We start from the raw sequence: 13,634 nt of genomic DNA, 5'->3' as shown, positions 1-13,634 counted from the left end.
CACTGGGGTGTCGGGAACGGGACAATGGGGACATGGGGACATTGGGGACACGGGGACATTGGGGTATCGGGAACGTGACAGTGAGGGGGACACGAGCACAAGGGGACAAGGGACATGGGGACATTGGGGACACGGGAACATTGGGGTGTCGGGAACAGGACAATGGGGACATGGGGACATTGGGGTATCGGGAACAGGACAATGTTGGGGACACGAGAACAAGGGGACAAGGGACGTGGGGACATTGGGGACACGGGGACATTGGGGTGTCGGGAACGGGACAATGGGGACATTGGGGACATTGGGGTATCGGGAACGGGACAATGGGGACATGGGGACATTGGGGTATCGGGAACGGGACAACGTTGGGGACACAAGAACAAGGGGACAAAGGGACGTGGGGACATTGGGGACACGGGGACATTGGGGTGTCGGGAACAGGACAATGGGGACATTGGGGACATTGGGGTATCGGGAAGCGGGACAATGGGGACATGGGGACATTGGGGTATCGGGAACAGGACAACGTTGGGGACACAAGAACAAGGGGACAAGGGACATGGGGACATTGGGGACACGGGGACATTGGGGTATCGGGAACAGGACAACGTTGGGGACACGAGAACAAGGGGACAAGGGACATGGGGACATTGGGGACATGGGGACACTGGGGTATCGGGAACGTGACAGTGAGGGGGACACGAGAACAAGGGGACAAGGGACATGGGGACATTGGGGTATCGGGAACGGGACAATGGGGACATCGGGGTCACGGGAACAAAAGACGGGGGCACCGGGGACACGGGGGGACAGAGGGGGGACACGGGGACACCCAGGGGACACGGGGACACAGAGGGGGACGCACAGGGACCCCCCCGCCCCCCTCCCACTGTCCCCGCACCCACCTGGGGGTCCCCGGGGGTCCCTCCTCGGGCTCCTCGGGTTCCTCCTGCGGCCCCGGTGACACCTGGGGGGGGGGACATTGGGGACACGGTGAGCGCGCGGCCACCCCGTCCCCAAAGGGACCTGGGGGGCGAGACAGCCCTGAAGAACCCCAAAACCACCCCAAAACCACCCCAAAACCACCCCCAAAAAGGGCCCCGGTGTCCCCTAAAGGGACCGAGCTGTCCCCAGGTGTCCCCAAATGTCCCCTAAAGGGTCCCACCGAGCATTTGGGTGTCCCCAAAAGCCCCCCGGCCCCTCTTGAACACCCCAAAACAGCCCCAAACCACCCCAAAAAAGGGCCGTGGCCATCCCAAGGTGTCCCCAAATGTCCCCAAGTGCCCCCAAATGTCCCCAAGGTGACTTGGATGTCCCCAAAGGTGACCTGGATGTCCCCTAAGGGTCCCACCAAACATTTTGGTGTCCCTAAAAGCCCCCCAACCCCTCTCTGACCACCCCAAAACCACCCCAAGTAGGGCCGTGGCCATCCCAAATGTGTCCCCAAATGTCCCTAAAGTGACTTAGATGTCCCTTAAAGGTCTCCAAGCGTCCCCAAATGTCCCCAGGGTGACCTGGATGTCCCCCAAGACCCCACCAAACATTTTGGTGTCCCCAAAAGATCCCCCAAACCCTCTTAACCACCCCAAGTAGGGCCGTGGCCAACCCAAATGTGTCACCAAATGTCCCCAAGGTGACTCAGATGTCCCCTAAAGGGTCCCCAAGTGTCCCCAAATGTCCCCAAGGTGACCTGGATGTCCCCGAAGAGTCCCACCAAACATTTTGGTGTCCCCAAAAGCCTGCCAACCCCTCTTGAGCACCCCAAAACAGCCCCAAATCACCCCAAAAGAGGCCACGGCCATCCTATTTAGTGTCCCCACATGTCCCCAAGTGCCCCCAAATGTCCCCAAGGTGACTTGGATGTCCCCTAAAGGGTCCAACCAATTATTTTGGTGTCCCCAAAAGCCCCCCAACCCCTCTTGACCGCCCCAAAACCACCCCCAAGTAGGGCCGGTGGCCATCCCAAATGTGTCCCCAAGTGTCCCCAAGTGTCCCCAAGTGTCCCCAAGGTGGGGGGCTCACCGGGGGCGCGCCGCTGGTCGATCTGGTAGAGCTGCACCTTGGCGCGGCTCAGCAGGCTGTACACACCCTGTCCATGCCGCTCAGCGCGTCCCCGATGTCCCCGACGGCGTCCCCGACGCCGTCCTCGATGTCCCCGACGCCGTCCCCAACGTCCCCGACGCCGTCCTCGATGTCCCCGGCGCCGTCCCCGACCGCCGGGACCCGGGTGGGGCAGGGCCAAGTGGTTGGCGGGGGGCAGCGGGCGCCGGGCGCCGCCGGTGGCCTCGGTGGTGGCAGCGTCACCGCCGGCGGTGGCCTCGGTGTCCCTGTCCCCGTCCCCCAGGGACTGGTAGATGCGCAGGTGGGCGGCGCTGGCCGTGAAGCGGGGGCGCGCAGCAAGGGGGCGCCGGGGGGGGGCTTGGGGTCCCCGAGGGTCACTTCGGGGTCCCCAAGGGTCACTTTGGGGTCCTGGGGGTCGTTTTGGGGTCCCCGGGGGTCGTCCTGGGGTCCCCGAGGGTGGTTTTGGGGACCCCGAGGGGGGTTTTGGGGACCCTGAGGGAGGTTTTGGGGTCCCCAAGTGTCACTTTGGGGTCCCCGAGCATCATTTTAGGGTCCCCAGGGGGCGGTTTTGGGGTCCCCAGATGTCACTTCGGGGTCCCCAGGGGTCATTTTGGGGTCCCCAAGGAGTGGCCACGGTGGGTTTAGGGTTGGCAGGGGGGTCCCCGAGTGTCACCGGGGTGTCACCGAGCGTTGACGTGGTGTCCCCAAGTTGCCATCATGGGGTCCCCAAACGCCATCGCGGGGTCCCCAAATGCCATGCCGGGGTCCCCAAGTGTCACCATGGTGTCCCCGGACGCCACCACGGTGTCCCCAAACGCCACCGCGGGGTTCCCAGGCGCCACTGTGGTGTCCCCAAGCGTCCCGTGGCGTCCCCAGATGCCACCGTGGGGTTCCCAGGTGTCCCCGTGGTGTCCCCAAGCGCCACTTGAGGGTCCCTGAGCGTCCCCGTGGCGTCCCCGTCGCGCCGCAGCGAGGTCCAGGCGGAAGGTGGCCTCGCGCAGGATGGCCCGGCGGGGGACGGCCACCGGTGCCACCGCCGGGGACGGTGGCGAGGAGGAGGAGGAAGGCGGCGAGGAAGAGGAGGCCGGCGGCCAGCGGCGCCCGGAGGACGTCCCTTTGTCACCGGCCCGCGGTGGCGCGGGGTTGTCACCTGGGGGGGGGGCATGGTGTCACCAAGGGGGGGCATGGGGACACCAAGGGGTGGCTTGGGGACACCAAGGGGAGTTTGAGGTGTCCTACCTAGAGGGGTTTGGTGTCACCTAGGGGTGGTGTGGCGTTACCTGAGGGTGGCCTGGTGTCACCTGGGGGTGGCCTGGTGTCACCGGGTGGCGTTGGGTTGTCCCCGAGGGTCGTTGGGTTGTCCCCGAGGGGCGCTGGGGATGCCACCAAGGGGCGCTGGGTTGTCACCAAGGGTCTTTGGGGTGTCACTGACGGGCGTTGGGTTGACACCAAGGGGCACTGGAATGTCACCGAGGGTCGTGGGGTTGTCACCGAAGGGCGCTGGGTTGTCACCGAGGGTCGCTGGGATGTCCACCGAGGGTCGCTGGCTTGTCAAGAGTCATGGGGATGTCATCGAGGGTCATGGGGATGTCACCAAGGGTCATCGGGATGTCATCGAGGGTCATGGGGACGTCAACGAGGGTCGCGGGGACGTCAACGAGGGTCGCGGGGACGTCAACGAGGGTCGCCGGCTTGTCACCAAGGGCCATCGAGATGCCATCGAGGGGCGCTGGGATGTCATCGAGGATCACTGGCTTGTCTCCAAGGGTCATCGGGACATCATCGAGGGTCATCGGGACGTCCCCAAGGGTCACTGGGACGTCCCCAAGGGTCACTGGGATGTCCCCAAGGGTCATCGGGCCGTCCCCAAGGGTCATCGGGCCGTCCCCAGGCTTCGTCGTCTCGTCCCCGATGACCGCCGTCTCGTCACCGCCGCCCGCCGCCTCGTCCCCGGTGGCCGTGGGCCCGTCCCCGCCCGGCGGCCGTGTCCCCAAGGTGTCCCCTTCGGCCGCGAAGCGCCGGGGGGCCGGATGGGGGCGGGAGGAGCGGGCGCTAACGAGGGGCATGACGAACTGCCGCAGGCGCCGCAGTAACGGGCCCTGCCGGCGCCGCCGCCGCCGCCGCTGCTGCGCCGGGACCGGAGCTGGGGGACGAGGAGGAGGGACGTTGTCCCCTCGTTGTCACCGTCGCGGTCGTCGTCGTCGTCACCGTTGTCCCGCCGGGGGGCGGCCCGCGGCCCGCCATCGCGGAGAGGAGGAGGAGGAGGAAGAGGCGGCGGCAGTGCTGCGCAGGCGCCGGGTCTTGGGGCCGTAGCGGAGGCGCAGGGGAGGCCCCGGTGGCCGCCCCTCCCCGGGGGCGTCGGGAGGTGCTGGGGGTCGGGGGGGGGCTCGGGGTCCTCGCTGGGGGCGGGGGCGGGCGGTGGGGGGCGCGGCGGTGGGGGCACCTGTGGGAAAGAGAGAGGGGAGCGTTGGGGGCATCATTGGGGGCGTTGGGGACGCGTCGGGGACGCGTCGGGGACACGTTGGGGGCACCACTGGGGGCATTGGGGACGTGTTGCAGGTGTTGGGGACGCGTTGGGGGCATCATTGGGGACATTGAGGGTGTTGGGGGCATCAGTGGGGGCGTTGGGGACATGTTGGGGACACGTTGGGGGCATTGGGGACGCGTTGGGGGCATCAGTGGGGGCGTTGGGGAGGCATTGGGGACGTTGGGGATGGGTTGGGGACATCATTGGGGGCATTGGGGACACGTTGAGGGTGTTGGGGACACGTTGGGTCCATCATTGGGGGTGTTGGGGACGTGTTGGGGACATCACTGGGGTGTTGGGGACATTGGAGACACGTCGGGGACATCAGAGATCTCATCGGTGGCATTGGGGACATTGTTGGGGACACGTTGGGGACACCACTGGGGGTGTTGGGGACGCGTCGGGGACATCGCTAGGGATGCTGGGGACACGAGGACGCCGCCAGGGATGTTGGGCACGTGTTGGGGACGTCACGGGGGACGTTGGGGACATCGAAGATGTCATTGGGGACATCGGGGGGAACGTGGAGAACGTTGTTGGTGATGTTAGGGACGCGTTGGGGACGTTACTGGAGGCATTGGGGACGTCGCTGGGGCCACTGGGGACATCGGGGACAGGTTGGGGACACCGAGGACGCTGCGGGGGACACGCTGGGGACGTCGTGCACGTCACCGGGGACGTGTTGGGGACATACTGGGGGCGTGTTGGGGACATACTGGGGGCCCGTTGGGGACACTGGGGACGAGCTGGGGACCTCACTGGGGACGCTGGGGACAAACTGGGGGCATCGAGGGCAGGCTGGGGACATCACGGGGCCGTTGGGGGCCGAGCTGGGGACAATGGGGACAACGGGGCCACGGTGGGGACATGGGGACAATGGGGACGCGTTGGGGACGATGGGGATGCGTTCGGGACAATGGGGACATGGGGACAATGGGGACATGGGGACAATGGGGATGCGTTCGGGACAATGGGGACAAGTTGGGGACAATGGGGACATGGGGACAATGGAGTCGCGTTGGGGACGATGGGGACACGTTGGGGACACGCTGGGGACACCGGGGACGCCGCGGCCACCCCTCACCTCTCTGGGAGCGCCGGGGCTCCGGGCGCCGCCACCTCCTGGGGCAGGAAGCCCCCGAACTGCTCCTGGGGGGGGGGGGGGGGGGACAGCGTTAGCCACGCCCACCCGGCCCCGCCCCGCCAGGCCCCGCCCCCAAATCCGCTGCCCTGGGGACACGGGACAAACGCGGGACACGGGGACACGCGTGTGACAAACAGGGGACACGCGGACACATGACACGGGGACATGTGCACGTGACAAGGAGGGGACACGCGACGCGGGGACAGGGGACACGGGGACACACGTGTGACAAACACGGGACAGGGGGACACGTGCATGTGACAAACAGGGGACATGGGACACGGGGACACGCGTGTGACAAACACGGGACACGTGACACATGGACACGTGACACGGGGACACGTGCACATGACAAGTAGGGGACACGCGACGCGGGGACACGCGTGTGACAAACATGGGACATGGGGACACGACACGGGGACACGTGCACGTGACAAGGAGGGGACACGTGACGCGGGGACACGCGTGTGACAAACAGGGGACATGTGACATGGGGACAGGGGACATGGGGACACGGGGACACACATGTGACAAATATGGGACACGTGGCACGGGGACACGTGCATGTGACAAGCAGGGGACACGCGACGCAGGGACACGCGTGTGACAAACACGGGACACGGGACACATGGACACGTGACACGGGAACACGTGCACGTGACAAGTAGGGGACACGCGACGCGGGGACAGGGGACACAGGGACACGCGTAAGACAAACATGGGACACGGGGACACAGGGACACGCCACACGGGGACATGGGGACACGCAGGACGCGTGACACGCGTGTGACAAACACGGGGACACGGGGACACACGCGTGTGACGCGGGGACCCCGGGCCCGCCCCGCACCCCCACCCCACCCCATCGGTGCCCCCCCCGTGAGCCACCCCGGCCCCACAACCGCCCGCCCCCAGTCCCCCGAGTGCCCCCCAGGACCCCCAAGTCCACATCGCCCCCCCCCCCAGACCCCAAATCCCCCCCCCGGGACCCCCAAGTGCCCCCCTTGGGACCCCCAAGTGCCCCCCCAGCCCCCCAGCTCCCCCCACACCTCCCCCAGCCCCCCATAGCTCCCCCAGCCCCCCAGCCCCACGTCGCCCCACAGCTCCCCCCCCAGCCCCACAACCCCACATCGCCCCCCCAGCCCCACAAACCCCCAGCCCCACATCCCCCCCACACCCCCCCCGGCCCCACAGCTCCCCCCCCAGCCCCACACCTCCCCCAGCCCCACAGCTCCCCCCAACCCCACATCACCCCACAGCTCCCCCCCCGGCCCCACAGCTCCCCCCCCAGCCCCACATCGCCCCACACCTCTCCCCCAGCCCCACACCCCCCCAGCCCCACAGCTCCCCCCCCAGCCCCATGCCCCCCCAGCCCCCCAACCCCACAGCTCCCCCCCCAGCCCCACAACCCCCCAGCCCCACAACCCCCCCACCCCCCCCAGCCCCACATGGCCCCCCAGCTCCCCCCCCAGCCCCACATCTCCCCCCCCAGCCCCCCCCCCGCCCCCCCCAGCCCCACCTCCTCCTCCTCCTCCTCGCCCCCCCCCAGCAGCTCCCGCAGCCTCCGCAGGCCCCGGGCCAGCCCCAGCAGCGCCCCCAGCGCGGGGTCGGCGCCGGGGGGGGGCGGGGGCCCGGGGGGGGGGCCCCGCAGCGGGGCTCGGCCGCGGGGGGGCCCCGGGGGCCGCCAGGGGGGGCCCCGGGGGGGCCTCGCCGGGAACCGCCCGCGCCCGGGCCCGGCCCCGCCGCCGCCGCCGCCGCCCGCCGCCATCTTGGAGCGGGAGGGGGAGGGGGAGGGAGGGGGAGGGGGGCGGGGAGCGGGGAGAGGGGGGCGACGGGAGATGGAGTCCGGGGGGCGGGGCCTGAGGGGCGCGGGGGGTTGTGGGAGATGGAGTCCTGGGGGGGTGCAGGGGCCTGAGCGGCCCCAGGGGATTGTGGGAGATGGAGTCCTGGGGGGAGGCAGGGGCCTGAGGGGCCCCAGGGGATTGTGGGAGATGGAGTCCGGGAGGGAGGGGCCTGAAAGGGAGCAGGGGATGATGGGAAATGGAGTCCTGGGGGGGAGGCAGGGGCCTGAGGGGCCCCAGGGGATTGTGGGAGATGGAGTCCTGGAGGGGAGGGGCCTGAGGGGGAGCAAAGGATGATGGGAAATGGAGTCCTGGGGGGGGTGCAGGGGCCCGAGGGGCGCGGGGGGTGACGGGAGATGGAGTCCGGGAGGGAGGGGCCTGAGGGGCCCCAGGGGATTGTGGGAGATGGAGTCCGGGAGGGAGGGGCCTGAAAGGGAGCGGGGGGTGATGGGAAATGGAGTCCTGGAGGGGGTGCAGGGGCCTGAGGGGCACGGGGGGTGATGGGAGATGGAGTCCTGGGAGGGAGGGGCCTGAAAGGGAGCAGGGGATTGTGGGAAATGGAGTCGGGGGGGGGGTGCAGGGGCCTGAGGGGTGCAGGGGATTGTGGGAAATGCAGTCTGGGAGGGAGGGGCCTGAGGGGGAGCAGGGGATGATGGGAAATGGAGTCCTGGGGGGAGGGTGCAGGGGCCCAAGGGGCACGGGGGGTGACGGGAGATGGAGTCCTGGGAGTTGAGTCCACAGGGGATGATGGGAAATGGAGTCCTCAGGGCTGGGAGGGGGCTAAAGGGCCCCAGGGGATTGTGGGAGTTGGAGTCCTGGGGGCAAGGGGGTGCGGGGGGGGGGGTGATGGGAAATGGAGTCCGAGAGGGACAGGGAGGGGCCTGAGGGGCCCCAGGGGTTGATGGGAGGTGGAATCCAGGGCTTGAAACAGGGGCATGATGGGATGCTACGGGGGAGGGGAGGGGGTCTAAGGGGGCACAGGGCATGCTGGGAGATGGAGTCCAGGGCATTGGGTCCCTGGGGCATGCTGGGAGTTGGAGTCCAAGGCCCGGCCCCGGGGGCATGCTGGGACACAGGGGGCTGAGGGGGCGGGGCCTGGGGCTCCCCAGGGCATGATGGGAAATGGAGTCCGAGGCCCGGCCCCGGGGCATGCCGGGACTGAAGGAGGCGAGGGGTGCAGGGGGGCTGGGGGGGGAGCAGGGCATGCTGGGAAATGTAGGCCTGTGCCCGGGGGGGGTGGGGCGGGGGCATGGGGCATTGTGGGAGTTGTAGTTCCTGACCCCTGGGCACATGGGGGGGGGGGATTTTAGGTGACATGGGGGGGATTTGGGGGACATTGGGGGGGGCGGGGGAAATTGGGGGGGGGATTCGGGGGTCATGGGGGAGATTTGGGGGACAGCTGGGGGGGTTGGGGACATTGGGGGGTCGCTGGGGGGGGTTGGGGACATTGGGGGGTCACTGGGGGGGGTTGGGGACATTGGGGGGTCACTGGGGGGGGTTGGGGACATTGGGGGGAAATTTGGGGACACCTGGGGGGGGGTCGGGGACATTGGGGGGGTCGCTGGGGGGGGTTGGGGACATTGGGGCATCTGGGGGGGGGCATTAGGGGCGTCTGGGGGGGGTTGGGGACGTTGGGGACCCCCAGACCCCTGACTTACTGGCGGGGGGGGGGGGGGGCACCTGGGGGGGCGGGGGGGACACAGGGGACACCTCTGGGGGACACTGGGGACACCTGGGGGGTTTGGGGACACCCCCTGGGGGGGGCTTGGGGACACCGGGGGGGTGACGGGGACATTGGGGACACCTGGGGGGGGTCCCTGTGCCCTCCCCCCCCCCGCTGCTGTCCGGCGCCAGCTGTCCCCTGTCCCCTGTCCCCTGTCCCCTGTCCCCTGTCCCCTGTCCCCCCCCGCATTCCCCGCATTCCACCTCAGCCAATCAGCGTCGAGCTGGGGGGGCTGGCCCCGCCCCCTCCCTCCCCAACCCAGAGCCTGCCCCCCCCCCCCCGAACCCCCCCAGTCTGGGTCCGGCGCTCGGAATGGAGGCAACTGGGGGGGACTGGGGGTGCTGGGGGGGGTATTGGGGGGACAGCTGGGGGGCAATTGGGGGTACATTGGGGGGCAACTGGGGAGACTGGGGGGACTGGGAGTGCTGGGGGGTCATTGGGGGGGTTGGGGGGGGCAATGGGGGTACTGGGGGGGGCAATTGGGGGGACTGGGGGGGGACTGGGAGTGCTGGGGGGGGATTGGGGGGAGCAATTGGGGGGACTGGGGGGGACTGGGGGTGCTGGGGGGGGATTGGGGGGATTGGGGGGGGAATGGGGGTACTGGGGGGGGCAATTGGGGAGACTGGGGGGGGATTGGGGGTGCTGGGGGGGATTGGGGGGATTGGGGGGGCAATTGGGGGGACTGGGGGGAGCAACTGGGGGGACTGGGGCGGGACTGGGAGTGCTGGGGGGGGGATTGGGGGAATTGGGGGGGGGAATGGGGGTACTGGGGGGGGCAATTGGGGGGACTGGGGGGGGACTGGGAGTGCTGGTGGGGGGATTGGGGGGATTGGGGGGGGAATGGGGGTGCTGGGGGGGAATTGGGGGGATTGGGGGGGGCAATGGGGGTACTGGGGGGGCAGGCAATGGGGGTACTGGGGGGGGCAATTGGGGGGACTGGGGGGGGACTGGGAGCGCTGGGGGGGGATTGGGGGGAGCAATTGGGGGGACTGGGGGGGGACTGGGAGTGCTGGGGGGGGATTGGGGGGATTGGGGGGGGGCAATGGGGGTACTGGGGGGGCAACTGGGGGGACTGGGGGGGGACTGGGAGTGCTGGGGGGGGGATTGGGGGGATTGGGGGGGGAATGGGGGTACTGGGGGGGCAACTGGGGAGACTGGGGGGGGGACTGGGAGTGCTGGGGGAGGATTGGGGGGAGCAACTGGGGGGACTGGGGGGGGACTGGGAGTGCTGGGGGGGGATTGGGGGGATTGGGGGGGGGAATGGGGGTACTGGGGGGGGCAACTGGGGGGACTGGGGGGGGACTGGGAGTGCTGGGGGAGGATTGGGGGATTGGGGGGAATGGGGGTACTGGGGGAGCAACTGGGGGGACTGGGGGGGGACTGGGAGTGCTGGGGGGGGATTGGGGGGATTGGGGGGGGAATGGGGGTACTGGGGGGGGCAACTGGGGGGACTGAGGGGGGACTGGGAGTGCTGGGGGGGGATTGGGGGGATTGGGGGGGGAATGGGGGTACTGGGGGGGGCAACTGGGGGGACTGGGGGGGGACTGGGAGTGCTGGGGGGGGGATTGGGGGGGGAATGGGGGTACTGGGGGGAGCAACTGGGGGGACTGGGGGGGGATTGGGGGTGCTGGGGGGGGATTGGGGGGATTGGGGGGGGAATGGGGGTACTGGGGGGGGCAATTGGGGAGACTGGGGGGGACTGGGAGTGCTGGGGGAGGATTGGGGGGAGCAACTGGGGGAACTGGGGGGGGACTGGGAGTGCTGGGGGGGGATTGGGGGTATTGGGGGGGGAATGGGGGTACTGGGGGGGCAACTGGGGGGACTGGCGGGGACTGGGAGTGCTGGGGGGGGGATTGGGGGTGCTGGGGGGGGATTGGGGGGGGAATGGGGGTACTGGGGGGGGCAACTGGAGGGACTGGGGCGGGACTGGGGGTGCTGGGGGGGCAATTGGGGGCTCTGGGGGGGAATGAGGGTAATGGGGGGGGGAATTGGGGGGTCCTGGGGGGGTAAATGGGGGTCCTGGGGGGGTAAATGGGGGTACTGGGGGGTACTGGGAGTAATGGCGGGGGGCAACTGGGGGTCCTAGGGCAGAATTGGGGGTCCTGGGGGGGTAATGGGGGTCCTGGGGGGGCAACTGGGGGTCCTAGGGCAGAATTGGGGGTGCTGGGGGGGGGGAATGGGGGTCCTGGGGGGATTTGGGGGGGATTGGGGAGCATTTGGGGGGATTTAGGGGATTTGGGAGGGAATCTGGCATCGTTTGGGGGGGATTTGGGGGGATTTAGGGGATTTAGGGGCGATTTGGGGAAATTCAGGATTTAGGGGGGACTAAGGGGGGATTTTGGGGGGATTTAGGGGATTTAGAGGGGATTTGGGAGGGAATTTGGGGGACTTAGGAGGGATTTTGGGGAGACTTAGGGGGCATTTGGGGACAATTGGGGTGGATTTAAGGGGTATTTGGGGAAATCTGGGGGATTTAGGAGGGGATTTAGGGGGATTGCGGAGGGAATTCAGGGGAATTTGGGGGATTTGGGGTGATTTGGGGGATTTCAGGGCATTTGGGGGATTTGGGTGGACTTGGGGGGATTTGAGGACATTTGGGGGATTTAAGGGGGATTGGGGGTCATTTAGGGGCATTCGAGGGGATTTAGGGGGGATTTAGGGGGAATTTGGGAATTTTATGGGGGTTTTTCGATGCCCAGGTTTTGGGGTGATTTTGGGGTGATTTGGGGTGATTTTGGGGGCGGTCGAGGTGAATTGAGGGGGATTTGGGTTATCTGGGATCATTTTAGGGGATTTGGGGGATTTGGAGGGGGATTTGGGGAGGGGGGGTGGTTTTGGGGTGATTTTAGGGCAATTTGGGGAAGATCAGGCTCTGAATTCACGGGGGTTTGGGGAGACTTGGGGCGATTCTGGGTCATTTGGGGTCATTTTGGGATTGGGGGGGGGATTTGGGGGGGCTGGAAGGGGTTGGGGGGGCTGTGGGGGGGGGGCTGTGGTGCGAATTGGGGGGGATTTGGGCAAATTTGGGCTCATTTGGGGGGATTCCAGCAGGGGATTTTGGGGTGGGGAGGGGTGTGGGGGGGGATTTTGGGGTGAATTGGGGCGATTTTGGGGGCGGCCCCCCCCAGGAGGTCACTGACCGGGGGGGGGGGGGGGCTGCAGCTGCTGCTGGCCCTACTGCTGGCCGGGGTCAAAGGTGAGGGGGTCACGGGGCCATGAGGGGGTCACGGGGTCATGGGGGGGGTCATGGGGTCATGGGGGGGTTACGGGGTCATGGAGGGGTTATGGGGGGGTCATGGGGGGGTCATGGGGTCATGGGGGTGGGGGGTTGTGGGGTCATGGGGGATAAAGGGGGGGTTATGGGGGATAAAGGGGGGGTTCATGGGGTCATGTGGGGGTCATGGGGGGGGTCATGGGGGGTCATGGGGGGGTCGTGGGGTCATGGGGGGGGGGTCATGGGGGGTTGTGGGGTCATGGGGGAAAATGGGGGGTTACGGGGTCATGGGGGTAACATGGGGGTCATAGGGTCATGGGGTCACATGGGGGTCACGGGGTCACATGGGGTCACATGGGGGTCACGGGGTCACGCGGGGGTCACGGGGGTGGGGGGGGTCGGGGGGGTCACAGTGGGTGGCGGGGGCTCGCCGGGGGCGGGATCGTCTCCTGGGGGTGCACGGAAGGGGCGTGGCCTCCCTTTAGCCCCGCCCCCTCCCCCCTCCCCCCGCAGCGGCCCCGCCCTTCGTGGAGGAGCCGTCCAATGGGAGCGCGGCGCTGGGGGCGGAGGCGGAGCTGCGCTGCGCCGTGCGGGGGGGCGGGGCCGTGCAGTGGGCGAGGGGCGGGCTCCTGCTGGGGGCCCCGCCCGGCCCCGCCCACCCCCGCTACCGATTGGTCGGAGACCCCCGGAAAGGTGGGGGGGGGGGGCGGGGCTTGGGGGGCGAGGGGGAGGGGCTAAAAGGGGGCGGGGTCGTACAGGGGGCGGCGTGGGGTGGAGGGAAGGGGCGGGGCTTAAGGGGTGGGGGCGGGGCTAAAGGAGGGTGGGGTCGGGAGGGGCGGGGCTAAATGGGTCGAGGGGGCGGGGCTACATAGAGAAGGGGCGGGGCTAAAGGGGGAGAGGGGCGGGGCTAGATGGGGGGGCGGGGCCGAACACGATAAATGGGCGGGGCTAAAGGCAGGGGGCGGGGCTAAGAGGATCGAGGGGCGGGGCTAAGGAGGGTGTGGGGGCGTGGCTAAGTGGGGAAGGGGGCGGGGCTAAATTGGAGTCGGGCGGGGCTAAATGGGGGTGGGGTGGGTATATGGGAGAGGGGGCGGGGCTAAGGGGGGCGTGGTGATCGGGGGTGT

At 68.5% G+C, this 13,634-nt stretch overlaps 3 protein-coding genes across 3 annotated transcripts in view; 1 reads left to right on the top strand and 2 right to left on the bottom strand.

The window, feature by feature from the left end:
- Positions 1–2,022: 2,022 nt before the first annotated feature.
- On the bottom strand, positions 2,023–4,441 carry LOC125181707 (SUMO-interacting motif-containing protein 1-like). The gene is made up of 2 exons (XM_066986982.1): positions 3,342–4,441; positions 2,023–3,211 (listed from the first exon to the last, which is right to left on the bottom strand). The coding sequence occupies exon 1, from the start codon at positions 4,125–4,127 to the stop codon at positions 3,570–3,572; it is 558 nt and encodes a 185-aa protein (XP_066843083.1). The 5' UTR covers positions 4,128–4,441; the 3' UTR covers positions 2,023–3,211; positions 3,342–3,569.
- Positions 4,442–4,759: 318 nt separating this feature from the next.
- LOC136788437 (uncharacterized) lies at positions 4,760–7,506 on the bottom strand. The gene is made up of 2 exons (XM_066986983.1): positions 7,252–7,506; positions 4,760–5,737 (listed from the first exon to the last, which is right to left on the bottom strand). The coding sequence occupies exons 1-2, from the start codon at positions 7,498–7,500 to the stop codon at positions 5,669–5,671; spliced, it is 318 nt and encodes a 105-aa protein (XP_066843084.1). The 5' UTR covers positions 7,501–7,506; the 3' UTR covers positions 4,760–5,668.
- A 2,073-nt stretch (positions 7,507–9,579) lies between these two features.
- NPHS1 (NPHS1 adhesion molecule, nephrin) overlaps positions 9,580–13,634 on the top strand; it is a 41,404-nt gene continuing 37,349 nt past the window's right edge. Inside the window, 3 exon segments of the mRNA XM_066987008.1 lie at positions 9,580–9,614; positions 12,459–12,492; positions 13,024–13,203. Of these exon segments, the coding sequence (XP_066843109.1) occupies positions 9,609–9,614; positions 12,459–12,492; positions 13,024–13,203 (220 nt within the window). The 5' untranslated portion in view covers positions 9,580–9,608.

The sequence above is a fragment of the Anser cygnoides genome, chromosome 37 (genome assembly GCF_040182565.1).
Source record: "Anser cygnoides isolate HZ-2024a breed goose chromosome 37, Taihu_goose_T2T_genome, whole genome shotgun sequence".
NCBI lineage: Eukaryota > Metazoa > Chordata > Aves > Anseriformes > Anatidae > Anser > Anser cygnoides.
Note: the sequence above shows the minus strand (reverse complement) of the source record. Positions and strands in the feature narration are given on the sequence as shown.